Below are 27,797 nucleotides of genomic sequence, written 5' to 3' on the forward strand. Positions count from 1 at the left end.
ACAGTTTTTAAACAGTTATTAACAGTTTGGAATCAGTTTTAGTTAATTAACTGCCTTGGCAGTTAATTGTCGACGGTTTAGGCTGATTTTTGATTAAATACAGATCAGAGAATGAACAATCATCTAAGGAAACTTGGTCTTATCCGATCATAGATTTTGTGCACTCAAAATACTTGATCTGAAAGTATTTTATACGATTCTAAGTTATCCAAGTCTTCTAATAAGGATTCCCTAATCCTAAGTCATAAAATCATCATTATATATCTTACCTAACAGATTATATGTTGAAAATATTTTATCATAGTTCTCTTTGGATTCGATAAGAATACTATTGATCCCCCGTGAAACATATATAACACGTTTTCGGATTGGATTTGGTTTTGGCAATTTTTCTTGGGGAGAATTCAGCTGGTAGATTAGAATTGCAGGGCGGAGATTTGTTATTGTGACTAAAAGTAGAAAATAGCTTAGTAAAACGTGCATAGTATGCGAAAAATTGGATCTTTTGTTGAGTAAAGCTGATGAAAGGATCGCCCATCATAAATGAACTGTAGAAAATAATCTGATTTCTGAAGTAATGTGAAATCAAGCATTTGAATTACTAGGTTTTCGGTATGAAGAGTTTTCTTTATGGTTAAGCGTTCTAGTACAGAGGTTTGTGCAATGGATTCAGAATTAAGTCGTGTTTGAGATGATCAATCTCTCAGCAGTTTGATGAGGATCTTGATGGGATAAGAAGCACCCTTTTCATCTGTTATCCACTCTCCTTATCTCCTAGGCTTAGGACATCCTTCTTTTATGGGGATCTTGAAGGGAAAATGGTTAGATGGGGTGTGAGACTTAAGGGAATATTATTGGTTCTTGTTTATATTTGGTTCTTGTTAGATCTGGAAGCTGTTTGTGGTATTTGATAATTGGAGTATCGGATAAGTTACTCGAATCATTAAAGAAATTTCTGTCATGCAACACCATGTAGGTCCTTACTCTATTCTACGTTTAAGAATGCAATTGTCGTTTGATGAATCAGTTATCAGCTCTTTTACTTAGTTAATAGGAGCATGTTACAATTCTCTTGATTTTTCAAAAGGGATCATATAAAAACCTTTAACTTGGTAGGAATGACCATTGACCAACATGATTCAGTTAATAAATTATGGCAATTATAATTGCACAGATTGGTTGCAGTTTTTCCTTTATTTTTCAGTTTCTGCTGCCTTTGTTTCTTTTTTTGTTATTTCTTTCATTGGATAATGTCTCAACAATATAATATATAAGTTAATTTCTATGCCTTTTACTTGCTCGTAGATGGGTGCTGGATCTTCAAGTCAGAATTCCTCCCCTGTTGTATCCATAAAATCGCTGGACGACCAAGGTTCTGTACCCGATGTAAAGCCAAAGAAGAAGATCTGCTGTGCTTGCCCCGACACTAAGAAGTTGAGGGATGAATGCATTGTGGAGCATGGCGAATCTGCTTGTGAAAAATGGATTGAGGCTCACCGCAAATGCCTTCGTGCAGAAGGGTTTAATGTTTGAAATCTGAGATAGCTTTCATAAATCAACTTGGATAGTTGAAAACATTATTATGGAGTACATTTTTTTAAGTTATAGAGATTGGAAAATTAACTTGTTTTGAAAATAATAAAAACAATGTAAAAACAACTGTTCCATTCTCTGATATTGAGAAATTTATGAAGTGATATTTGTTCATCTCGTCTCTGTTGTATTTGGATTCCTGCAATTGATGGCTGATGCGGGGGAAGAGACGAAATTTGAGAGAGAGAGAGAGAGAGAGAGAGTCATTTAATTCATTGAGTAAGGATAGTAGGAAGGGACACAGATAAACTTATTTAGTGCTATAGAGGATTACATAATAAGATAAGAAATCTAGTGCCCCCAACCCAATATTAGGTCATGCTCTCAGTGGCCGCAGGTGCAGTCGCTGCAGCTGCAGCTGCTGCCGCACTTGCACTTGCCGTCATGCTCAGCAGCATCCACCGGCATGACATAGCTGCAACCACAATAAGGGAAACAATCCTAGTTAGTCCAACTCAATATCTTCTATAGTAGATTTAAGTTTTGGTTTTGATCAACCATACCTCTTCTCGGTCTCAATGATGTCGGCCGTGTACCCCTGCTTCCTGCAATATGTCGAATAAAAAATTGATAAATCGACTGCTGAGAACTTATTCGAGATGAAAGAGAGAGTATTTACTTACGTGCACTGGGATTTGTCAGAGCAGTCGCAGCTACCGCACTTGTCAGACATGTTTGGTGAGGTTGAAGAGGAAACTGAGTAGATATGGAGTTTGTATGTATGAAGTCTGGTTTGCTATATTTTCATTGTTTGTGGAGGAGATGCCTATTTATAGGTGGTGGAGAATGGAGATGAGAGGTGAAAAAGTTGAAAGAATCTTGGTTATGGGAGTTGGGATGGGAGGGCCTCTGTCTCATCTTCTTATTTTTCATTTTTGGAAATTTCAACATCACTACTTATTCTACTACATTGGTTTCCTTTAGTTTTATGCTTTTAGGATAAACATATAAATTTATATTCCAAACTATGACTGTTTGATTAAATATCTTATGGGATGTGTTTTCTTTTGTTGCAAATTTATTACTCCTTTAGAAGATGATAAATTTATCATATTTTAGTTGTTCCCACTTGTTTTAATCTCACGTTCTTTAGTATGGAAAATCCTTTTTATAGTGGATCGCACGAGTTTATAAATTTTATAAAATATGAGAAACAAAATAATGATTAGAGTATTCTTAATTGAATGTGAATAAAAAGAAGAGCAAATGTGAAAATAACAGAGAGTTTGAATTATCATAAAAATATTTTTACTAAAATAATCTATACAATATATAAAATTAGAGTTTTGAGAGATTTTGAATAATCATTTTATGCTGAGGGATGTAAAGGTAATTAATATAAAATTCAGAAATTAATTCTAATAAATATATAATTCTAATATACATATATTTCTTGGAGATTAGTTTCCCATGTTTCATATATTGCAGCAAAAAAAAACGATTCCGTCGTCTTGGCGGCCCCCACACTCCGGGCCGACATTATGTGAGGGGGTTAAATCAGGGTACGCAGTAGTCCGTTAAGGGGGAGGCCTTAACCCACTGACTGCCAGAAGCCCATCTCCCAAGGCTTCACACTTGTGCCTGAGAGATGGAAGCAACTACACGACAGCAGTGGGATTCGAACCCAGGCTCATTGCAGCAAAATCTGCCCCTCCATTGCCAACTGCGCTAGGCCCCTGCGGGCATAAAGATTTAGAGTCTGTCAGACAACTGCCTAGCCATCCTGACAGGACCGGAGTCGAGCCAAGAACGATCATCTACCGCACCGCGTGCCAGGTTCATCCACCAGACATGGTTTCCTGTCTCCTTAGAAATCAAGGATACAGAGGTACGAGCCTATAGAACAGATCCTGTTCAAGTAAGGTCGTAAAATGTGACATTGGAAGCTAACACTGAGACAGCCATGTTTCATATATACGTGAGTGAGTGGGAGGTTAGCTACAAATAAATATACTTTAAAATGCATTTGTATAATTTGAGCGTGTGAAGAAGCCGCTGGAGAAGGCTCTAGCAGATGATGAACTGACTATTGAGAATATACATTCAGTTGAAGTTGATGGATCAGGCTCTCGAGTCCCTGCTATGATTAAGATTTTGACCGAGTTCTTTGGGATGGAGCTGAGGCGTACAATGAATGCAAGTGAATGTGTTGCCAAAGACTGTGCTTTACAATGTGCTATCCTTAGTCCTACATTCAAAGTTCGGGAATTCCAGGTGCAATTTCATTCCTATCTTGGTTTTATCTTATAAGGTTTTCACAGTTATATCTTATTGTTTTTATAGTATTTAGAACTTTAATGCGCTGATTTTTTTTCTTCTTTCGTATTCATGGACTATGGTCCCTTCACTCCCCTATTCACAGTCTTCTTCACTAATTCATGAAAGACGACCGTTACTTCTCACCATACAATTGCGTGCTTCTTTTTTGTTGATTTTCAGTGTTAGTTGGTTATTTGAATATTGTCAAGGAAGCCTCCATCCTCTTGATACTTATAAGAATACCATTTAAAATATAATTCAATTTAAGATTCAACCAACATAATCATCAAATCAAACCTTCATATGATGCAGCAAAACAGACCTTTTTCTTCTTTTTATTTTTATTTTTTTTCATTTGTTGGGATTTTGATTAGTAAAAGTTGTTTTGTGCATTGTTATTTATAGAGATTTGATTTTTGCCAAAGAGACTCTTCGATTGAATTGACTTCCTAATTTTATGTTAATTAGCATTTGTTGCTGGAAGAAGAGAAGACCAATTTTAGAGAAGGCTAACCGATTTCTTATTATTATTATTATCATGAAATTGCCGATTGAAAATTGAATGCACATTAATGGTGAATTTTTTTTCATCAAATGTATTTTAATGTTAGTTGAATTAAAAGTGAAAACTGACGGCATGTACAAATTCATTATTAAAAGTAATTGTGATTAAGTGGAGCCTCTGAATTGGTGAAAAATTGAAGGTTTTAGTTTATAATAATAAGGGTGATTTTAATTTTATAGTAGTTAATATATTGTGTAACGAAGTTTTAAAAATAATGAATAATTATTTATTGTGTTTAATTCTTCACTCTGATATATTTTTATCTTCCTACTCCATGATTTAATGTTTAAACATTATATTATGTGATTTGTTTCAAATGTATTATGCTTCAATATTGATTTGTATAGATTTTTTATTCTCATATAACTGAATTGTTACTCATATTGTTCATTATTAATATTGATTCTAATTTTTTTTAATTAATTTAAAATTAAAAATCAATGTTTTAAATAATATTAATCCGTGCATAGCACAAGCGTGATACTAGTTTTCATAAAAAATAGAGATTTTGGGGATGACACGAATTTTAATATGAAATTAGTGAAATAGAAAATAGATAAGAAAAAAGTAATTAGATTATTGATATTTAGAGAATGAGATTACTTCATAATAGAGAATTTTTTTTGTCAAATATAGAAATAAGCTAATTTTGTGGAATGACAACAATGAAAAATAAGACTATTTTATAAACCAAAGTGTCTTATTTAATATTTGTAAAATTGCTCTACAGACTAATAAATACAGCAAATTATATATATGTACTAAACCAATAGTTTGATAAAATTTAAGAAGACAGTGATATTACTGAAAAGTTTTCAAATCGATTTTATACTAATTTATATTTTCCATTGTAATTTCTTCTGTGAACTTCAATTGGTCTTCTTTCAACTTATTCGTTTCATGTTTTAAAGTAATTTAAGATCCATACGTCTCATTTTAAATATTCGGTTGAGAGAGCAAACATCAACAATAGTGATATGTATTGCTACTTTTAGAAGGAACAAATTCTTCATAATTTTAAGCCAGTCGTGTCTTTATCTCAACTTTATGAAATTGAAATTTGTCTCGAATTCTTTACTTTGTTATTTTTTTTTTCGCATTCTATTCTTTTAAATTTTATTTTTAAGTGACTCAATATTTCAGACTTCTATGAAAAAAGTGAATGGCGTCAAACTTTCAATTTTACCACTCATCAATATATTATACTACATCCGTCCCCCAAAATTTGCTACACTTTGACCCGACACGGATTTTAAGAAATGTAATGGAAAGTGAGTTGAAAAAGTTGGTGGGATGTGGGTCCTACTTTTAAAGTATTAGTTTTATAATAAAATGTGAGTAGGAATGGGTTAGTGGAATATGAGGTCCACTACAAAAAATGGTAAAAGTGAAGTGTATCAAATTTTCAGGGATGGACCAAAATAGTAAACTGTATCAAATTTTCAGGGACGGAGGTAGTATATATTACTCATTTTTTTTAACTTTTTTTTTCAATAATTAGGAGTGAGAAAATGAAATTGTTAAGGAATGACGCAGTACACTATAACCTTTTATTTACTCCAATTGTAGATATATATGAAAGATTTATTTATTTTGATACAAAACTTGATTTGTTGTAATTTTAGTAAATTCCTTCTTGATTTAATTCTTCTTAATCCCATCTTGATTCTTGTCTTTGACACACTAATAAAAATGCCGAAGGATATTTTTAGTCTATGCTAATTTATGTTTCTAAATACATCACTCACATTTTGAAAAGCGTTTTATCTTGGTTTTCTAACTAAAACTAAGAGATGCAAACCAAAAATATATTTGAAAAGCAAAATATTAACATTTTGTGGACAATTATATCCTCAACTTAAGGGTGCTTTATTATGTTCCCTCAATTTGGTTATTTTTTTTAAATTTCTGACGTAAATAATTGCAGCACAAAGTTAGAGAAAAGAAGCTAAGTTGGGGTTTCTCTTGTCATTACAATTCTAAGATTAGCATGGAAACAAGCTTCTTGTTAAGGTGTTTTTACCGGACATAGATTTGTGTTTGTGTAACATGTAGAATGACTACACAGACCTAACTCTCCTATTTGGTTCACACATCCCAGAATTAATGCAACTATGAGATGTGTAATACATTCGGAGAGTCTTTAATTAGGTATAATGCTATATTTACCAATTGTATATGCTAATGCTTTCTATACTGCTGTATTATATATATACACGTGTAACTTTCGTGCAATGTGCGTACCCGGACCAATAAATTGACATTACATATAGATAGGGCTGTGATTCAATCACCCCCGAGTTTAATTAATTAATCAATTAAATAATTTAATCACCATCAAGATTCACGTCTTGTGGGACTTTTCTGGTGAACGGAAAAGTCGTGTAGAGGCAATTCACCAACTAGGCCCATGGGTGTGATATATTTCTCCACAAGTCCACTTAACTATTTATTAGTACTATTATTTTTTAAAATAAGTACAGAAAATGAAATGCCTCTATTAACATGGAACAAATGGAGTATAAATTTTTTATGAATTAAGTGTTGATAGTAAAAATATGTGTGAAGCACATAGTCGTGCAAGTTAAATGCGAAGATAGTGCAAATGCAGGAGAGCAATCCCTCCCTTGAACCAACATAGATCCTAGTTGGTGATTGTATATATTGCTATCTTAACTATATTGCTATCTTAACTATATTGCTATATTGCTATATTATATAGGACGTGTAATGTTCGTGCAATATCAATATGCAATGCACGTGCCCAGACCAATAAATTGACATTATGTATATAGGTTAGTGATTAATAAAAAACCAAACATAATCCATAAGTATGATCAGATTATCATGCAGAGAAAACCTCAATAAATTGTTTGAGAAATATATTTGATGGGGACACTGAGCTCGTTCTCCGCCGATGTTGCTACTCCAGCCACCACATGTACTCCATGTCATATAGTTTCTTATAACTCACACTTAATCAAATGAGACATTTGTTAGAGTACTTTCTATATGAATGTATTGGAAAAATAATCAAATCTTTTTTTTAACCGGAGTAATTAATATTGACCGCATACTTTTTGCTTACCATAAGTCACTTTGTATTTTTAAATTTCTCAAAACATGAGATGAAAGATATATAGGTCATTTTATATTTTTGAATTTCTCTTTTAAAGACCATTAAAATATAAAATTTCTCATAACTTTATCATTACAATATTTTTCATGTACTATATGTCAAAATAAAGGTAATTTAATTACGATTCTAACGAAAAATTAATTGTACATATTAGAATGTTTTTTCAATAAAATTGATCAGTGTAATTTACGACAGAAAAAAAACTATATCTATACAAATAAAATCTTTATATGTACCATAAAAAATCTCTTATGTATGTGGCATCGGAAATATGTATATATAACATACCCATTATATATTAACCACCACACCAAAAACGTCGAAATCGGAAAATGATCTCAGAATGATTTTAAATCCACTGATCGTTTAAGGATCAAAATCTATCACTTTATTATTTTTGTAATGATTATTTTAACTTAACTAATTTAATTTGTACTAAATATTTATTACAATGTGTAAGAGTCTCTACATCCCATAAAAATAAAACTCTTTCCATTTTAATTTGTCCCATAAAAATAGCACACTTTCATTTTTGATCTCTCTTTTATCTAAAGAGGGAACATCTTTTTTGGTCCATTAACTTTACAAAAGTATCATTTTAGATTCGTGAACTTTGAAAATATCATTTGAGGTCCATCAACTATGGACTAATATCATTTGAAGTACTTTTTTACTATTTTCAAGTTTTTCTGGACGAAAATACCCTCAATACCTTAAAGGGTGTATATTTTTAATAAACTTATCATATACTCATATTTTTTTTATAAATATCTTTACAATATATTTTTGACGAATTTTCTAAATATAATTTGACCTTCAATATTATCACTTAATTTTGTGACATGCAAATCAAATTGCTTCTTCAATTTTTTTATATTAAAGAAATTTTAAATTGAATAAAGAACTTTTCTTTAATAATAAAAAATTAAATAAGGATCTTTTCTTGCATGTCACAAAATTAAGTGATAATATTGAAGGTCAAATTATATTTAGAAAATTCATCAAAAATATATAGTAAAGATATTTATAAAAAATATGAGTATATGATAAGTTTATTAAAAATATATACCCTTAAAAATATTGAGGGTATTTTCGTCCAGAAAAATTTTGAAATAGTAAAAAAGTACTTCAATTGATATTAATCCATAGTTGATAGATCTCAAATGATATTTTCAAAGTTCACGGGACCTAAAATGATACTTTGGCAAAGTTTGTGGACTAAAAAAGATGTTTCCTCTTCTCTAAAAGGGGCAAACCTCATTTTCCACTAACAATGCTCTAATTATTTTTTCTTTTAATCCTTCTTTTACTTTACTAATTGTGCATTAAAACTTATGTTGTCTCATAGGTTTCATTTTTATGAGACGGAGGGAGTATGCACTAATTGAACTTGTAATGTATATTGATTATACTTTAATTTTTACTATATGTTGATTGAGTTTTTAGCATATATGTTGATTGTATTGTATGATGTGCTGATTCAATTGTATGGTTGTCCTGATTCATCCTCCGCATGTTAATTTTACATATGGATCAATATACAGATCAGATATCAGTATGCACCTATATACGGATCTCGTTTTGTTTGCATGTTATTGGCTTGATGCACTATCATAGGAATTTGAGTGAAATGAATTGTATGGCATGGAATATATAATTGTGAAAGCTATAAAAGTTATACTACCTCCGACTCCCAAATATTGTCCCATTTTGACCCGACACGAGTTTTAAGAAATGTAATGGAAAGTGAGTTGAAAAAGTTAGTGGATTGTGAGTCCTACTTTTATATATTAATTTTATAATAAAATGTGAGTAGGAATTAGTTAGTGGATAACAAGGTCCACTATAAAAAATGGTACAAGTGAAATGTGACAAACTTTGAGGGACGGATGGAAATGGAAAAATGAGACAAATTTTCAAGGACGGAGGTAGTTCTACTTTACTTCATTACTTTTGAAAATTGTGAGATTAACCGTAAGTGAACCAAAAATTATGATTTATAATGACAATTTTCCCTATAAATTTATAGTTCGATTGATTATTCTAGACTCATGTTTTATTTCCATTTTTACTAAATGTCAATTTCTTAATAAATTTTTTCAATTTCTTTAAGACTACCTCTTCTCGGTCTTAATACCCCTGCTTCGGTGCTTCCTGCAATTATAGTATTCATTAAAAAAATGCGTAGTTAAAGAAGAAGATGAAAATGAGATGGATATATACGTGCAGTTTTTGGTTTTGGATTGGTATAAATGATAGTATTAGTATTCAGTATGTAGTAATAAGTTGGATTGCTATATTTTCCTTCTGTGTCTATTTATAGGTGGTCAAAGAATCTTGATTGTATGAGAATTGGACTCTCCTACTCCTCTCATCTTTCTTTTTTCCAAAATTATTCCAACATTATCTTTTACTACTACTATTTTTTTGCTATAGGAACAAGCACCATTTTTGGTTGATGTATTTCATTTCATTTTACTTATTAAATGAGCATAGAAACTTTAATCCCAGCTTATCATAGTTTGCAGGTTAGTTTACATACTTCTTACTTTGTGTATATCATGATAAGCATGCTGTATGTAGCAGTGTAGTGTATTGGTTGTGGCAACGGATTAATAATACTTTAATGTAAATTATAGAATATAAACAATACACACATTTTACGTAGTTCAGGGTAAACTTTTATAGATAATCACAAACACAGATTTTTTGGATTTGAAAAGGCTAGTGTATTCTTTCAAAATTGTAACAAGGCACGCAACTACTTTTATCTTCTTGCCATCTTTCAAATCTGAATGGAATTGCGAATCTGATGATTGCAATAGAAAATTTCAAGATTCTATTTATTTGCTATTTTATTGGTTTGGGTCAAATGGTTTTGAGCTTAAGGTTCGAAGAGAGAGATTCCTACTGAATTTGATAGATTGAAGAGCATAATGATTTTATTTTAAATATGTTAGTACATTCCATTGACTCAAACAATCAAGATAACATTTACAAATGTCCACTATGCATAATCCGTTTACTAGATTTTATCTTCAACTTTATTCTGCCATATTAGCCAAAACTTTGCCGGTCGGCAACTACTTATATACACTATGTAAACAGTCATTTCATGTGTGAGTAAAGAGTTCAATAGTCCAAACATATTTTTAGATGTAGTATGTTCGGCCAATCATAATTGCATAAAATGATAGCAGATCGCAGTTCTTGCGATCTGATTTACCGGAAACAAAATATCGCTAAATACTTAGTTTGAAGCAAAATCAACTGCGTGACTACAGCCGTGATTCTAAATAATAGCGTGAAGGCGTGTGCATAAACCTCAATATGAAACGAAAAAATAGATGAAAGTAACATACAGGGGAAACAAAATACAAAAACAAAAATCAATCGGAACTGCAGTATTACTTGGTGCAGATAGCAATGTCAAAACTAATATCGCACCATATCCTGAAGGCAATCGTAGAAGTGCGAAATATTGATCTTTTCTTTGCCAGAATAAATAGCTTCTGCACTTCCACCATGTTCTCCCTGAGCAGCCATTTCCACAACCATGTACAGCTTTTTGAGGGGCATCTGGAATCACATCAATCCAAAATTAAACGGAAAGGCTCAGCTCAAGTTTTACTAGCAATGCTGGGTGAAAGTAGCTACAACGTGGATGATCTCATTACAAAGTATGTCGAGTTAAACTTACATCATTCAATGCCTCTGCAGCAGACTCAACATCATCACTAGAGAAAACATTAAGCTGTTGTAACACCTGTGAGGAAGGACACAAAGATGTCGGCACATAAACACAATAAAGAGGTAGGAGCTGCACTTCTGACAAAAATTTATGACGTGAACGTCTTAATATGGTTAATTTCACCATTCAGCGAAGATGCTTGATAGCAGACCAAATTAGAAACGTTACTAGAGGGGACAGCAAACAAATACCATACCTTTTTAGCATCTTCTGTCTTCAGTGTTGGAACATTGTAGGTCACTGAGAATGAATCTCGAATACCAACTGATTCTAGAAAATGAACTTCACTTGTAGTCCCAATGACAAGAACTTTTTTCCCCTGAGAAGTATAAGATAATCTCCGAATTAGTCTATCTAAAAAGGTTATATAGAAGTACATTCTTTTTCTAGGACAACTTTATTAATTAGATATCATTTTAGCGGTTTTGAGGCGTATTTTATTAGTCGAGTCCTCTATTATTAGTTTATTGTTGAGTCAAGCCCGTAAGTATATGGGCTCAGGGTTTTATTAGGGTTCAATCGATTTCATATTTATAGGGCTATATTTTCTACATTTCATTTATTCATAAATATAATTTAGAGTTCGGCAGCTATGTTGAGACCTCACTGGATGAGTGGGCTCTTTGGAGAAGATTTCATTTCATTTTTGTTCTTTCATTTGTTTCTTCTGTTCGTTTTATAATCTCAATCATCTTCAATCTATTATGGTAATGCAACAAGCACCATTTTCTGTTTCTCTCATTGCTACATTGAAATTCATGGTGATAGCCATGTTTCAAGAGCTTTAAGTATCAGCAGAAAACAAACCCTAGTTCTCTCATGCCACTGAAAAATCAGTGTCTGGTTCAACAAATTATAGTCCAAATTTTAGGACATTACAAGACTGGCAAAATAATGACACATTGTAGAGTTCAAATTTGTCACAAGAGCTACTGTCTAGACTTCAATTGTTATAACATCTGATCATAAATGCAGAAAGGCATGGGATGGAAACATCATAAAAAATTATCTAAAAAGACATTGGTACACAAACAGGCATCTAAGAGGCAAGAGCCATCACCTATATTTTTCAATCAACAAAGTAGTTGGACACTATCTTGAGAAAATCAAAAAAATATGAGCAATATGGTAACTGTGTTCTGCATTATTATAATTAAAAGTTGGCCAAATAAGAAGATACCTTTGGAGGAAGCCGCTTCAGAAGCACCAATAATGTTTGAGAGATTAAATTCGAAAAGCGAGGGCCAATTGCAACATACTCCAATAACCTATAAATTTCAATTAAACATGGATGAATGAGCATGGAGTGATCCAATATCATTCATCTACTTTATAAACTTACCTTTCAATGTCATCAAGGATAATTATGCTTAGTGGCGATCTGTAAGCATCTTCAAATACCTATAAGGAAAAACATACATAAAATACTCCTCAACAGAATGAGTACAAGTAATATTGTATAAATGGACAGTGTGATATATGCCATGTGCTTTCACCGGTAAGAAAGCTACACATGTTCATGAGGTATAAAAAAGGACACAGTGATGAATGTGCTAAGGGAATAATTTTCTTCACATATACTAGCCTAACATTTTATATCAAAAGGCAGTCATGAGGGCACAGAATAAAACCTTAACGATTTGAGCACATTTTGTAGCCTCACTGAGTCCAATCATTGTTTCAGCAGATATCTAGCAATTGACCAGAAAAGGGAGACGAGTTATGAAGACACATAGTATACTAACTGATGACTAGATAAGTATAACACAGAGTAGAAGTACTTACAATCTTCACATAAGGGAAGTCACTTTCAATACCAACTGTTGCTGCCATTGCAGTCTTACCACTGCCCAAAAGAAAAGAGAATTTACAAAGTACTCACACTCGGTAAATCAACGGAAGCAGAAAATTACCTGCCACTTGGTCCTTCTAGAAGGCAAGTAACAAGTGGACTTCCTTCACTAACTTTAACTTGTTCGGCTAAAAGCATAGTTCTTCGGTATATATGTTCATGCCTTGTCCCACATTCCACAATGCCATTTAGTCTGGAAACATTAATCAGCTGTCAGATGAAAAAATGTCCAAAAGTACATATCACATATGCACGTTCTGACACTTAAACAAAATACAAAAACTCTTCTATAGTTGAAACTTGAATCACGGACTGATATATCCAGATGATAAAGATAAATAAGATCGATAACAGAGTTAAAACAACACCACCCATGTGGCACATAATACAGAAACCACTAAAGCACATATCTAATTCAAACATACTAAAAGAGCTTGCACATAGGCGCTGAATTCTAGGTAATGGGAAGATGGAAAAATAATGAAAAAATTTTATGGTGAAAATTACAGGAGGAAATTATTTCTCCATTTCTTCGTTTCAATTAAGTGTATTCTCTCCCTTTCTCGGGAAGGAAATATCACTATCCATTAATATCTATTTGTGACGAACTCTACATATATTAGAATCAAACAGAATTAGATTTTTCGTATTAAAAAAGACAAATGTATATAAGTTAAAAGTTTAAGACAATTTAACGAACCAGAGAGGGGAGATCCAATTAAATTTGAAAGTTATATCTACAACCACAAAATTCATCTGCTTTTGAACACAATTATGCAAGTAAAAGTTTTGCAATAGTATTACTTTTGTGCTGAGAAGGATCACTATTACATGAAAAAAAAAAATACTTGTTCCTACTGCCTCACAAGCCATAGTCGTAACACATTTGCAGCAGAATTCTTGTAAGTACCATTTTCAGCTGAATCAGGACCAACATAACACTTTCATAATTACTTTTTTAATATTCGGGCAAGATAGATATATCAGGAATGGCAGTATTTAATCCACTAGCTGGATGACAAGCTGGAAATACCCTAACATCGATAACCAAACACAGGCAATCACCGACAGAAATTATAGGAGATAACTTGATGGCCGTCTGGGACATGGTATATGGTTTAGAATAGTATCGCCACAAATAGCGCATATAATTGAAGTTCCATGTTACAAGAAAATTAAACTCCTTGGAGTTGTGTCACCGTAAATTCAATCATGAAACAACCTCTTTCCTCAAGTATCTGGAAATACCTGCTACGTTCAAGGTCATCTGTTGAAGCTCCAAATGCTGGAACCACTTCTTGAACAGCATTCAGAAAATCTTCCATGGTAACTTTTATATTTTCTTCATCAACGGGTTTAGTAAGGTCCTCCATATTTAGTTGCCTATTCAAAGCATATGAGACTGCACTCTTTACTACACCTTCCAGCTCCGCTCCACTGTAATTCTTAGTCCGAGCAGCTGCATCCACGAAGAATATTAATGTTCTAAAAAGAAACAATAATTTAGCCATATTCGATCACACAGTCATGGGCCAATTGAGATCAGACACTTCATTGCATCAGCTTTGGACAAAGAATTGTTAGTTTAACATTAATCACGCACTTTGATCATGAGCGGTCAAACCTTATATTACTAATATACACAAGTGAATCCACACAATTACCGATTGGTATCGATATAAGACAAACCAGAGCTAGAATGTTAGGAACAAAAATCATGTAAATGAATAGAAAACAATTAATGATTTGCAGGCCAATCACATACCAAGCTCTTCCAAGTTCACATCTGGAGCAATAAAAGAACTTTCTTTCATCTTGCTTGTGTGAATTTGAAGAATCTGTAACCGACCATTTTCATCAGGAAGACTGATTTCCACTTGGACTTCCAAACGTCCAGGCCTGAAAATCATGATTCAAACTTTTTAACTTGGAAAATGCTATTTATTTGCACCGGGTCACTGCTTTTTTTTCATAGCACACAAAATGAGTGCGAGAATCTAAATTTATTTACCTCATAAGAGCTTCATCAAGCAAATCTTTCCTGTTTGTCATTCCAATGAGCAAGACATTATTCAGAGATTCCACACCATCTATCTAAAACATTAAGCGAGATTTAGTCAAACAAATATATTAGCAGCAATTAAAACCGAAATGACTTAACAACTTGAACTAAAACCATAAGTACCTTAGTGAGAAGTTGGTTCACAATACTATCGTGCACGCCAGTCCCATCTCTAGTTGAGCCTCTAGACTGAGAAATTCAAACTAAAAAAGTTGAAACAAATGCTATGAAGCACCAACAATGGAAGATCAAGTTTGCAACTTAAAATTCTATTATGTCACATATTGGGAGGTGTGAATAACGTTAAGCACCAGAAAGAACCAATTGATATGCCACATGTGTTCAAATCAGGAGTAGATGTCCTGGATGAGATTCAAATTTGGGCGGGGCTGAAGATTGCAAAACAGCTCTCGAAATATTACACAGACAGGCACTTATATCACCACCAGAAAATCAGTATACAACTAGGGAAGACAAAACACAATAAAGTATTAAGATGACTTCTTCGAATCCCCTACCTTACAAATCGCATCAATCTCATCAAAGATGATGATATGCAACTCACTTTGATCACCTGAAAGATGAAGAGATAAATGAGCCAAGAATAAAGAGTTCATAGACTTTTGCCCTCAAAGAGTCACCAACCTTTGGTTCTTTGGTCTTGCTCCGCATCCGCAAATAGATCTCTGACATTCTTCTCAGTTTCACCAACAAATTTGCTCAACACTTCAGGACCATTCACAATCTAAAATTCCAGATTTAACCAGTTTCAAAAGGTGATCAGTACAATATGTAGGGAAGTAGGGTACTTATTCGGATTCACATTTATATCAAGGTAGCTCATGCCCTTATAGACAATCCCAGGGAAAGCTGCTTGGAGCTTAGGTATCCAAAATTTATGAAAGAAACATATTTTGTTTTCTACTTCTCCCGAGAGTTACTTCATTGGCACCTTAGGTTATTTGATGCAAAAAGAAAATTACAAATCCATTCTGCTTCTTGTGTATTCCAATAATGTTTGAAAAAATAAAATAGAAATTTGCATAGAACAAAAGGAGTCCCATCCAATAAGTACAATCAGCAAGAACCAAAACAAGAACATATGGATAGACCTGTGCTTATACCTTTGGTTCTTTCCCATTCAACATTTTTCCAATCTGTCGAGCCATTAAAGTCTTCCCAGTACCAGGAGGTCCATAAAGCAACATTCCCTTAACATGCTTGATGCCAAGTCTAAAAGAAAGGCATCAATATACAAACCGTAAAACAAAGTTGAAGGCAACAGCAACCACAAGTTGAGCCTTTTCATCTCACTCATGATTACACTTCAAGTAAAATATATGTACAACTTCAAAAGAATCTTGAATATGAACATTACTTAGAAGTTACATGTGAAGGAAAGACCCTTGAGGCAAAAGCTCTTCGGAATATATCAGCAAACTCAGCACTCAAACCACCTATACCAAATGACTGGAGATTGAACTCTTTGTGCCTGAAGATGTTGCTGTTAGCACCTTCCCTCTGGTTGACAATCTGCATTATCTCCACAAAAGCATCATTAGCTCTATTGAACTTTACATAGCATACAGTGGCAATAGGCATTGCCCAAAAGATCAAAAGGAAACCTTTATTCCACTTGAATTTGATGCTTCATATATAATGAATGTCTCAGGTGATATCATCCCCCTCTCCATACCATGAGATTTTTCTTTCCCCTCAAGAGTAGCTTGGTTGACAGTGAAGATATATCCATTACCATGAAAATCAAATGTTACCCTTTGCCCAGTTGTCATAACCTGCAAAGACAAAAAAATATTCTCACAGTATTGTAAATGGTGTCGACAACCATATAAGGTGGATCTCTTCAAACTTATATGATTTCAAAATGTCCTTTTCTCTCTTAAATGATAACAATATAGATTTCAATTGTGTATGCTTACTCACGTGTGTAACTTATATCAATAGAAATGCTAGTTTAATAGGGTTATGGTTTGAGTCGTTTGACGACAACTAAAAGAAGTTCCAGGACAATATTGTAGCCATATCACAGATATTCTGTGAATAATAATTGTACCAGTACCAGTATATTTATATTATATTAGTGGCTTCTTCCTTTCTTGGATTTTAAAGGGATGCTGGGGATTAGGGACAGACGTGTGTACATTTTGACAACAAAAACCACTTTTTTCTAAATGGAGGAAAACAAATCTCTTATGAAGTAGAGTGCAGGATGGATTGGTCCAGTTCCTCTATGCCGAGGACACCAGAGTATCCTAAATCCTTGAGTTGAAAGATTGCTGGGGCCAATCGATGAATAGCGATTCCGAGACACTTAAAACTAGTTAGAAAATTGTAGTTCTCAATCATTTTATCGCACCAGTTGGATAACTTATTTCTAATATGAAAAGGTTAAACCCTGCATTACATTTTGCATTACTAATATATGTAACTCAAAAAGACTTGAATATCCAAGGGAAGAAAACAAATGTTCAGGATATATTGATTATTCTAGGTGACATATTATACAGACTGGAGTCAAAGTACTGTGGTTTCAGTGAGGAAACATCAAAAGAAGATTATTCTAAATGGAAACAGGAACAAGAGTGTGAGTCAAATGTTCAATAATAAAAATAGGAAATTCAAGACCACTTACCTTACAACTTCAAAAGCATAAAACACTAGCAGATCAGATAAACACAAAGCTACACATGCATATTGTAAATGCGGGGCAAGCCATTACCTGGTTCATGAATCTGCTTTGGATCTGCCTGGTTAATAGGACAGCATCCACCTACATGGTAACATAGTGTCATTGATCGGATGCACCAAATCCATTTGAAATTGACTACAAATCAAAAGCTACTGTACGCAAGTGCAACCACATACAATAATCAAAATAAACAAAATTTACAAAATCTCATAGATGCAGTGACATATCGCAGTAGACACAGCCTAGAGAATGAAAAGAAAATAAAACGTTCCTTGTAAAAGGTAATATACCTGTTCATCTCTTGCCCCCTTCTTCACAAACTCTAACTCAAGGGTCAGCATTGCTATCTTAAAATCTTCAGGAGGAGTGAATCTAAAATATTCAGAATTCTATCAGAAAAAAGTGGAATAGATAATAGTCACCATTGGTTAATAAGCTAAATCCATTACCGGGTGACAGTCGTTGAATCCCCAGTGGAGACTTTTGCATGACGGCGTTGAATGGCATTTAAAGCAATGTGTCCCGCAGGAATGGCATCATGTCCAGTACATTGAAGTTAAGGCTACATGTTTAGAATATGAAGATATCCGCCATCTCATAATAATTTATAAAAGAGTTACCATGTTCAACAAACTACCAGTGGCAGTAGATAATCCAAAGCTAAACTGTAAGAATAGCAGTCGCAGCAGCAAAAGTAATCAAAGAGTAAAGCATACATTTGCATCACTTAAGACTACAGCTTCCAAAACAATAATGACCTTTAGCCATTAGGAAATTTATTATGCATTGGAAAATACCCGAATGGTGGACTTATCCAAGTTAATATCAAAGAAAAAGTTTCTAGTCTGCAATCAGCTAAGCAATTCATGAACTGAAAATCTCAATCAATACACACGATCAGCACATACCAGTCACTAACTCACTCAGTTGAACCACATACAACTCTACGTTGAAGCAACAAAACACCAAATTAATAAACAAAATGTTCAGGAAATTCAAGAAAAATTAGCAACAAAGCATAGGGCACTTATTCCCAGACTCTAAATCCTGAACAATTATCCAGGAAATACCACCTTATCCGAATAACCAACCACTCAGTTTCCAGCATAAATTTGAAACAATGCAACATAAATTCAAAGCGGATTAGTTCAATCACATCACCTCCCCTCACAAATTTCCAGTACACATACCTACATAACCCCGGATCAACATCGAATTAGATCACATTTCTAATAAAAACAGAAAACGAAAACAATCATCCGCCGTACTATAAACATCATCACAATGAACAGCTCGAATTGAAAGAAATAAGAGATCGGTTAAAAAAGGATATGAAACAGAAAGAACAAACACATCGCCGATCAAAGCGTAGGCGTTCCCCGATCCAGGTACAACGAAATCCCGGAGATCGCCGGGAGAGCAGTAGGCGAAATTGGTGAGGGCGAGGTTTTTCTCCGGGGTATTCGTGACAATCATCGTCGGCGAGCGCCCCATTGTTCCGATTCGCTAATAAAAAATGAGATCCTTCTTGTGTAAAAGTTTTGAAATTCTAGGATTTAAGATTAATGTTCTTCCCTCTTTTTCAGTTTTTATGATTTTCAATCTTTTCTTTTACTTCGCAAATAAGAAATCCTGGATCATCCTGGCATTTTTACATTAAACTAATATATCCCCCACGCGTTGTGTTGCGCAACTGACAAAATTCGTAGTAAATCATATAATAACTCGTGCGAGATATAAATAATTTATTGAGTATTCATTTAATTACATTTGTAATTTATTACTGAGTTGTCAATGGAGAATAAATATACATAAAATATAGAATAAAATTTTAAATATCTGTGTATCCCTATAATTTATGAATACAAATATTCTTATAAATTTATGAATACATACTATCTTATAAATAATTTGCACAATCAAATATCCAAATCGATAATAATAACAACTGCGGTGCATCCATTGTAAAAAAATATGGATTTAATTTTTCATAGAACAACACAATGAAATATATTAATGTTTTTCTATTTATTACTATCATACACTCTTATTTTTTTTTTACTTTAGCAGATATTATTATATACATCTTACCTTATTTGACTATTATAATATTAATTTCTTGAATTATTTACTAATTTTGTATATTTAAGAATAAATATGACGTTGTATATACAATATGAAAGATAATACAATATTAATTCTTTGAAATTACTTTAGAATAGTTGTAAGTAAACTATCGACTTATAGTACTACTACATATAAAAGCACATGACAACATTCTTCAAATTACTAGTACTCCATACCTTGAAATATATGTGTCACATATTAAACTTTAATAAAAAAAAAATTTGATAAACAATTTGGAGACAACATTTGTAGTACCATAATTCATGGAAAATATATATAAAATAAAGGAAATTGTTTAACATACTCAATGCACAAAATTTGTCTAACAATTTAATTGAAACAAAAAAATTACAATATCTAAGGATACAATATTTATGAATACATATTTTCTTATAAATTTATTAGAAAAAACAAAAATCCCTATACATTAACTAAAGGAGATTCTATTAAAATAGTACTACTAATAATTTTTGTAATAACAAAAGTGATTAAATAAATTTTAAACTTTACAACATAGAAAAATTACTATTAATATACAAAGTACAGTGAAATGTATAAGAGTAATTAACCAGTATTACTTTGATAAATCACGATAAAATATGTAACGTAAACATTAGCAATAGAAACACAACCAACATTCATATAATTTTGTAAACAATGTAACTTCTAGCTATTCTAATTTTTATTTATCCATACTATAAATTATATTAATATCACCAGTAATAGTATTAAAAATACTAAATCATATTATTACATAATTTGCATACACAATATATAACTATTTCTATGTTGAATAATAAAACTAATCTTTCCAACAAAGCCTCAAAAATTATAGGGAAAAAATATAGAACAACATGCGAATTAACAAACAAATTCGCCGAAACATAAAAACAAAAATCACAGCATTAAATGCAAAATTATACTCAACCATGAATGAGGGAATATTCAAATATATAAATATTCATTTTTTTTTATATTTCTACATATTCATCGAATTATAATAACATTAATTATTTTTCATCTAATTAATATATTAATTAATATATTAATTAGATACACATTCATCTAATTATAATATTAATTAGTTACGTATTCATCTACTTAAAATATAATATTATTAAATTCTTCAATTATAAATGAAAAGTGAATACACACCTTCACTACAAAATATTAAAACCCTTCTCACCTAACATTATATAAAGGCAATAACCATTTCCTCACCTACCAGTCAACCACAATTACTCATGTAAATTTTCTCTCATATCTAAAACCACTTCCATCTTCCATATTTCTCTCTGTAAACATCAAAGATCCAATTTGCTAAAAAATGGCTATGCAACCAAATGAAATAAACCCACGACAAACCATTACAAAGTTCGGCACAGTGATTTTATCCGATCAACAATCACACATGGTACGTATTGAAATTTATTTATTATTTATTTATTATTATTATTATTTTTTTGAATACATTTCCTTGTATCATCTAGATTAAAAAAAACTATAACATTCATATTAATTAATACAACAGGTCTTTCAAGAAAGACTTCAAGCACAATTTCAAGGTGAGCTAGGACCAACATGCCAACTTGAAAACATACAAAAATTCTGGACAGTAGAAGTCAAACTACTTTCCGACGGAAAAATGTGCTTCGATGATGGATGACAGAAATTCCATTGTGATAACGACTTGAAAGCTGGAGATGTAGTGACTTTTCATCTGATTTCACCCAATTCTTTCCACGTGGATATATATGATGGTGCTCACAATGTCTTAAACGCCAAAAACCACAATGAGGTAACATAAATAATAAAAAGTCCATTATTAATGCTTTAATTCAATACACGATATTACATTGATAGATTAATAAATAAAACAATGTTGCAATATATATTTTGCAGTGATGACAGATGACAAATGGAATGTTTTGAAGAATTGCTGATAAGGTAAGTTGTCACGACCGCACTTGCTAAGGATAGCATAATCGGGGAACCGTGACTATGGGCGGAGATATAAGAAGCGGGGAAAGAAATAAGGGAAAATAAAATCAAACATTGATTGGGGACATGACTAATCAAGTGCTGATACATAGAGGAAAAGATACTCGCTTATGCAAAACTCGAGTAATTGTTTGTAAAAATTTTCAAAATATCAGAGTTTTGAACAAAATAGACTTGAGTCTTTTAAGATGCACAGCGGAAGGAAAAGAACGCGGTTCCATGTATGGAGACATGAACCTCCGAGAGACCTAATCTGACAGAATTAAATGTATTGTCTCAATAGCACTTCCTCCACCACTTCACTGCTCAACCTGCACATTTAGAAATATATGCAGGGCTGAGTACAAAAGTACTCAGTGAACACATTGCCGAAAGATACAAAATATACATTTGGAAATATTGTCAAGCCATTATCACAGTAATACTCAAGGATTTTATTAAAAAGACCTGAGCTTACTAAAAATCATTTTTCGACTGCAGTCCATTTTCTTTCTGTATTTTGCCATATCTGATTATCTTGTGCTGTAGAGATGGGGCTCTCTCACGGTCACATCAACATTCTTGTGCCGTAGAGATGGTGTTCTCTCACGGTCACATCAACATTCTTGTGCCGGGAAGGTGGCCACCTTCCTCGGTCACCAGACCTGCCCTCTGGCCATAGGTCTCCTGTGTACACTAGTCCGAGTAGGGACACCACCCTCACTTGGACCCGAATTCGATTCACATATCATCATTCATAACTCACTTGGCCTCACGCCAAAACAGATAGGCATCATACACAAAACATTTTGGCAAGACAACATCACTTAAAAATGAGCAACGAACATAAGTTCAAGTTTTCAAAATCATTTGAAAATAACTTTATTTTTATGCACATTAGTATGTAGGATAGAAAAGTTCACCTCGTATGCTTTCCAATATTTTCGAAAATAATTCTCCGCTTCACAATGTTACTTTCCTCTCAGTTCTCCCTTTTTGACGTGGCATAAACACAACGTACAAATAAGTTTCAAGGAAAATAATAACTTGATGCTGCCTTTTATTCTATGCTTCTTCTACTAATTAATGTGGTTCATGCTAACATTTTAAAATGAACTCTTAAGACTAAATTATTTTAACCTTACATACATCATTTGAAAAGCAATGCAAAAATATTAATTGATCTTTCATATAAACCTAGACTTAATTATATTTCCTTCCAAAAGATTTTATTTTAACATCGACCAAGACTCCCTTTTTATTTTCAGCCAACAATTAAATCTTGGAATTGGATCATTGTTCAATTATCTACTGCACACATTAATATTTAAAAGGAATTGGGCTCAGATTAATTCCTTTATTTATTTAGCCCAAAAGAAATTAATAATTCCTCTCAGCCCAATAAGAAGGAATTGACCCAACTATAAATACCCAACCTTATCTTCCTCACTCATTCGACCCTGGTTCTAAAATGAGCAGCTCCTCCTTTCTCTCTCACCACCTGCTGCCGCCATCCTTCCCGCCGGTGCCACCTACCACCGCCGGCGCATCCGCTGCGGCCGCCTCCCTCTCCCTTTTACCTTACCTCTCTCTTCTTATGTAGGGAAGAACCCTTTTGGAGAACATTGGCTATTTCCATGATGTATTGTACCTCCTTGGAGTGTGAGCATGAAACGATGAACGAGCTGTCTGGGACTTGCACGTCTCTAATTGTAATAGATTTGGATCGATAAATTCGTATATTAGGACCTTATCGGACTTCGGATGGATATGCCGAACATTACAAACTTTTATTTGGTTCCCTTCTTTTAGTTGTACTTGAAACATTCATCGGAAAACAAAACAACACCATTATTGTATGTCTCGTCTTGATTCTTTTATAGCTCAATATTGTTTCATTCAAAATATATAAAGGGCAGGTTCTTAATTTTACAAGAATCACTTATTTGATATTATTTATGGTTAAGCTAATAATAATTATAATAATAGTAATAATTATATGTTTTGAAAGTCCGGGTTATTACATAAGTGAATTTTAAAAACTATGATTTGTAAAACAAACAATATGTATTTTTAATTGATTATGTTTTAAGTACTCTATCTGTAGTGACAGTATCAAATATCTACTCATCAATTAACATCTATTTTGAATTATATTTATGATGCAATTATCGATAACATGATATTTATTACAAATATAACATCTAAAACATAAATATATCAAATACTATGTATATCTTCAATAAATAATAGCTGAAAAAATGGAGCAAATTCTTAACTCGTAAAAATGTATCACTTTTATCTCATAATAGTACAAAAAGATTAACTTGCACACACACATAAATTACTATCTGTTTTGTATTATGCTTATAACACTATTATAGAAAACATGATATTTATTACAAATATTAACATCTATTAACTTAAATTTTGATTAATTAAAAATTTATGATAGAATTTTAAGATTCATGTATGTATGTAATAATTTACATGTATAGATTAATATTGTATTTTGGTTGCTGATATCATCCTATTTGTATGAATTGATTCATAGTAGTACTTTTTTAGATTTTATTACTTTAGAATTTATGATATAGTAATATTTAGATTTGTTATGTATGTAATTGTTAAAATTTTATATTGCAAGTAGATCTATGCTTTTATATTCACTACTACCAAAACACTATTATTTTCATATTTTCTTTAGTAAGTACTATTATGAAACAACATACCTTATTTCACTATTATGATATTACTCTCTTTTGTTAGTTACTATATTTATATAATTAAAAATATATTGTAAGTACAATATGAAAGCTATTACAATAATAACTCCGGTAAAATATCAACTTATAGTACTATTACTACTACTACTTGAATCCAATTGTTCAAAATATAAAAATTAAATGTAAATATAAATAACATTCAATGCATACAAAATATACAAACATACCAAAATAAAACAACTGGACCATATTGAAAACATAAAAAATCTAAAACTAATCGACAAAATATTAATGACAAACACTTTTGATCAAATTCATCATTACATTACCACCGACTGACAATTCTCCTTTCACATTGAAAATGCTAAAATACAAAATACATCTCATACGTACATCATCCGATTCAATATAACATATATTCATTATATCATAAAATGTGTTACTACAATAAATACTTGAGTATAAATGTCTAACATCAATATAGAATATCATGTAATTTGTTCTAACTTTTTATAAATACTTTACTATTAATATAAATTTGTTAATCAATGTTTAACGTCCACTATAATTTTACTATACAATACGCAATAAATGTAATTCTTTTTACAATTCATTATACATGCATCTTTGTATATCTCTGTAATTAACAAAACTGACAAAACACACAAAATCTTGAAAACAACAACCAAATAATGAACCAAGTTGAGTAAATGTTTATGTATCAAAAAGCACTACAAAAGCAATACAGTCAATTATTAAATCTATAAATATAAAACCCTATTATATCACTAATTATATCACTATGATCCTCTCTTTAATTCAATGACACGTAAAATCCCATGCATATTATATGGACTTCTGGTAGTACAAATTAAGTTACTTTAAACAACAGAAATACTACTAATAGCATTGAATTAACATTATAAATAAAAACTTATTGTGCACAAATTGTAATTAAAAAAACAACATTAGTATTAAATTAATAGTAAACCTCATTAAATCATTAACTTTGATCAAAATAAGACTTATCCCACAAAGATTAAAAACATTAACTTAATAGCAATTTTTAAGTATTTATGTAACTTTTATACATCAATTGTAAATAACACGCATTTCCAAGACATTTCAAAAATAATACGAAATATAATATCACAAAAATACATCCTAAAAATTTCTACAAATTAAAAGTGGAACATACACTTAGAATAGAAAATTTATCCCATCTATTTTAGGTGAAATATGAATTATATAAAACTTTTTTTTTATAATTTGAACCTCAATCTAAATAATATGTAATTTCAATCCAACTTTAAGTTCAAACACATTTTAACTCAATTTTTGATTTTACACTTATCTTAAATGTAAAACATAAAAACATTATGCCAAATATAATTGATAAGGCTCGTTTCATACATTGGTTAAGGGTTAAAATTCTGTGCATTTGGGGCGCTAATGTGCGTTTATGAGTTCAGGTGCGTAGTAAATCTGCCGAACCTAGGAGTTGCTGTTACCTGACATGGCAGATGCAAAAGAGATGAAATTAAAGTAAAAATCAGAAGTCGTCGTCCAGACCTGGGAGAATCAAAAGTTGGCGACAGGAGCAGAATGGAGCAAGAGCTGATTATTTTAGAGAGTCTTATTCAAGGGCAAAAGCGTCCAATTACCGGAGGGATACCCTAGGGATCAGAGCCTCACATATATAAAGAGCTCAACCTTGAATAACAAGACAACCACTTCTACACTCACTTTTAGCTCAAGCTCTCGTTCCATTCCTTAGTTCCACACTTCAAATTTCTCATTTCACTTGCTGCGCACTTGGAGATGGAGGATAATGGCCACCGTGGTTCTCATCATCATTATTTTGTTGCTGTGTAACACTGCCTTGTGAAGGCGAAGAAACAATATTTACTTTGCTTTTGTTTAGTTTGTTTTCGTTTAGTACTCGTTGGTTTTTAAGTTTCATAACTCTAGTTCTTGCTTTGATCTACTGGATTCGAACCTATTTCTCTTTATTATGAAAGTTTATGTTGGCTTTTGTTGGATCTCGCTGAGTTGATCTTTATTTCTTGCTTTTTTACTTTCGTTCTTTGTTTATTGTTGGATGTTTGGAGCTAAGATCTGCTGGTTTGTTGTTGGAGGTTGGGGATTTGTGTATGGAGATGTCTGGAATTGTTGAATCGTGGTGTATTTGAGTTGGAGTTTCGCGTATTTGGTTTGGTGTTTGCTGTTTACGTTGTGCATGATTATGGCTGTTCACTTTCTGTTTCTGCATCCTTTAGGTCCAGTAGCGTAGATCTGTTAGTTTAGGCTTTAATTTCTCATTTTAAGTTTAGATCTGAAGTTTGCTCTGTTTTCATGGTGTTTAATACTCTGTTTTATCTGCTATTCTCGTTTGATTCCCGAAGAAGATGAAGTTGTTGGTAGTTAGAACCAGATCTGCTTTTGTCAGTAACGTCTACTCTAGTCTCTTCAATAATCTGTTTATTCCTTTCGAAAATAAAATAAGAGTTTTAACAATATTAAATCACTCGAAAGGTGATTTATAGTATACAAACTCTAACAATTTCTTCATAAGATGTAGCTCCACGAACTATGTTTAACAAACATCTCAAGTAGTACATTTCACCAGAACCAGGAGCAATATAAAACATTCTCCCAATAGCAAATCTCTGCTTCCGAGGTTGCCAACAATTACCCTTCCAAATAAATCTTGTTGGAAACTCTTCTAAGTGAGATCCCTACCTTGAGGATATATTTTATTTGCTTCCATCCAACCTAAAAACTTGCTTTGATGACCTGTTTTTCGATCCAAAATAATATCAAGAGGTTCAGATTAAAAAAACATTACACTCTGTTCATTTTCAAAATGGAAACTCAGTCTCTTAACTGTTCAATCAATTTCCTTAATATTCTAGGTGAAACAAAAACCCAAAAAATAATATTTTTTTTCATAAAATTCCATTCCTAGATGAGTTATCACCCCTACCAAACATGGCTTAAGATAAACTAACTTGTTACAGATTTTACACTAAC

At 32.2% G+C, this 27,797-nt stretch overlaps 2 protein-coding genes, 1 long non-coding RNA gene and 1 pseudogene across 3 annotated transcripts; 1 reads left to right on the forward strand and 3 right to left on the reverse strand.

Moving 5' to 3' along the window:
• Positions 1–1,258: 1,258 nt before the first annotated feature.
• On the forward strand, positions 1,259–1,707 carry LOC125196321 (cytochrome c oxidase copper chaperone 1-like). Its single transcript, XM_048094793.1, has one exon. It carries the CDS (start codon positions 1,306–1,308, stop codon positions 1,531–1,533), a length of 228 nt encoding a protein of 75 aa, XP_047950750.1. The 5' UTR covers positions 1,259–1,305; the 3' UTR covers positions 1,534–1,707.
• Positions 1,708–3,289: 1,582 nt separating this feature from the next.
• On the reverse strand, positions 3,290–3,461 carry LOC125197677 (annotated as a pseudogene).
• Positions 3,462–10,793: 7,332 nt separating this feature from the next.
• LOC125196157 (vesicle-fusing ATPase-like) lies at positions 10,794–19,528 on the reverse strand. The gene is made up of 21 exons (XM_048094553.1): positions 19,265–19,528; positions 18,381–18,476; positions 18,222–18,303; positions 17,962–18,012; positions 16,847–17,017; positions 16,600–16,754; positions 16,346–16,454; positions 15,867–15,966; positions 15,740–15,795; positions 15,345–15,410; positions 15,171–15,253; positions 14,925–15,058; positions 14,408–14,618; positions 13,221–13,352; positions 13,093–13,153; positions 12,939–12,998; positions 12,650–12,708; positions 12,488–12,575; positions 11,504–11,626; positions 11,257–11,322; positions 10,794–11,135 (listed from the first exon to the last, which is right to left on the reverse strand). Exons 1-21 carry the CDS (start codon positions 19,423–19,425, stop codon positions 10,992–10,994), a joined length of 2,208 nt encoding a protein of 735 aa, XP_047950510.1. The 5' UTR covers positions 19,426–19,528; the 3' UTR covers positions 10,794–10,991.
• Positions 19,529–22,130: 2,602 nt separating this feature from the next.
• LOC125197282 lies at positions 22,131–23,004 on the reverse strand. The gene is made up of 2 exons (XR_007172034.1): positions 22,962–23,004; positions 22,131–22,370 (listed from the first exon to the last, which is right to left on the reverse strand). It is a non-coding gene; the product is annotated as an uncharacterized LOC125197282 (long non-coding RNA).
• Between the last annotated feature and the right edge of the window lie 4,793 nt (positions 23,005–27,797).

The sequence above is a fragment of the Salvia hispanica genome, chromosome 6, assembly GCF_023119035.1.
Source record: "Salvia hispanica cultivar TCC Black 2014 chromosome 6, UniMelb_Shisp_WGS_1.0, whole genome shotgun sequence".
Taxonomy (NCBI): Eukaryota; Viridiplantae; Streptophyta; class Magnoliopsida; order Lamiales; family Lamiaceae; genus Salvia; species Salvia hispanica.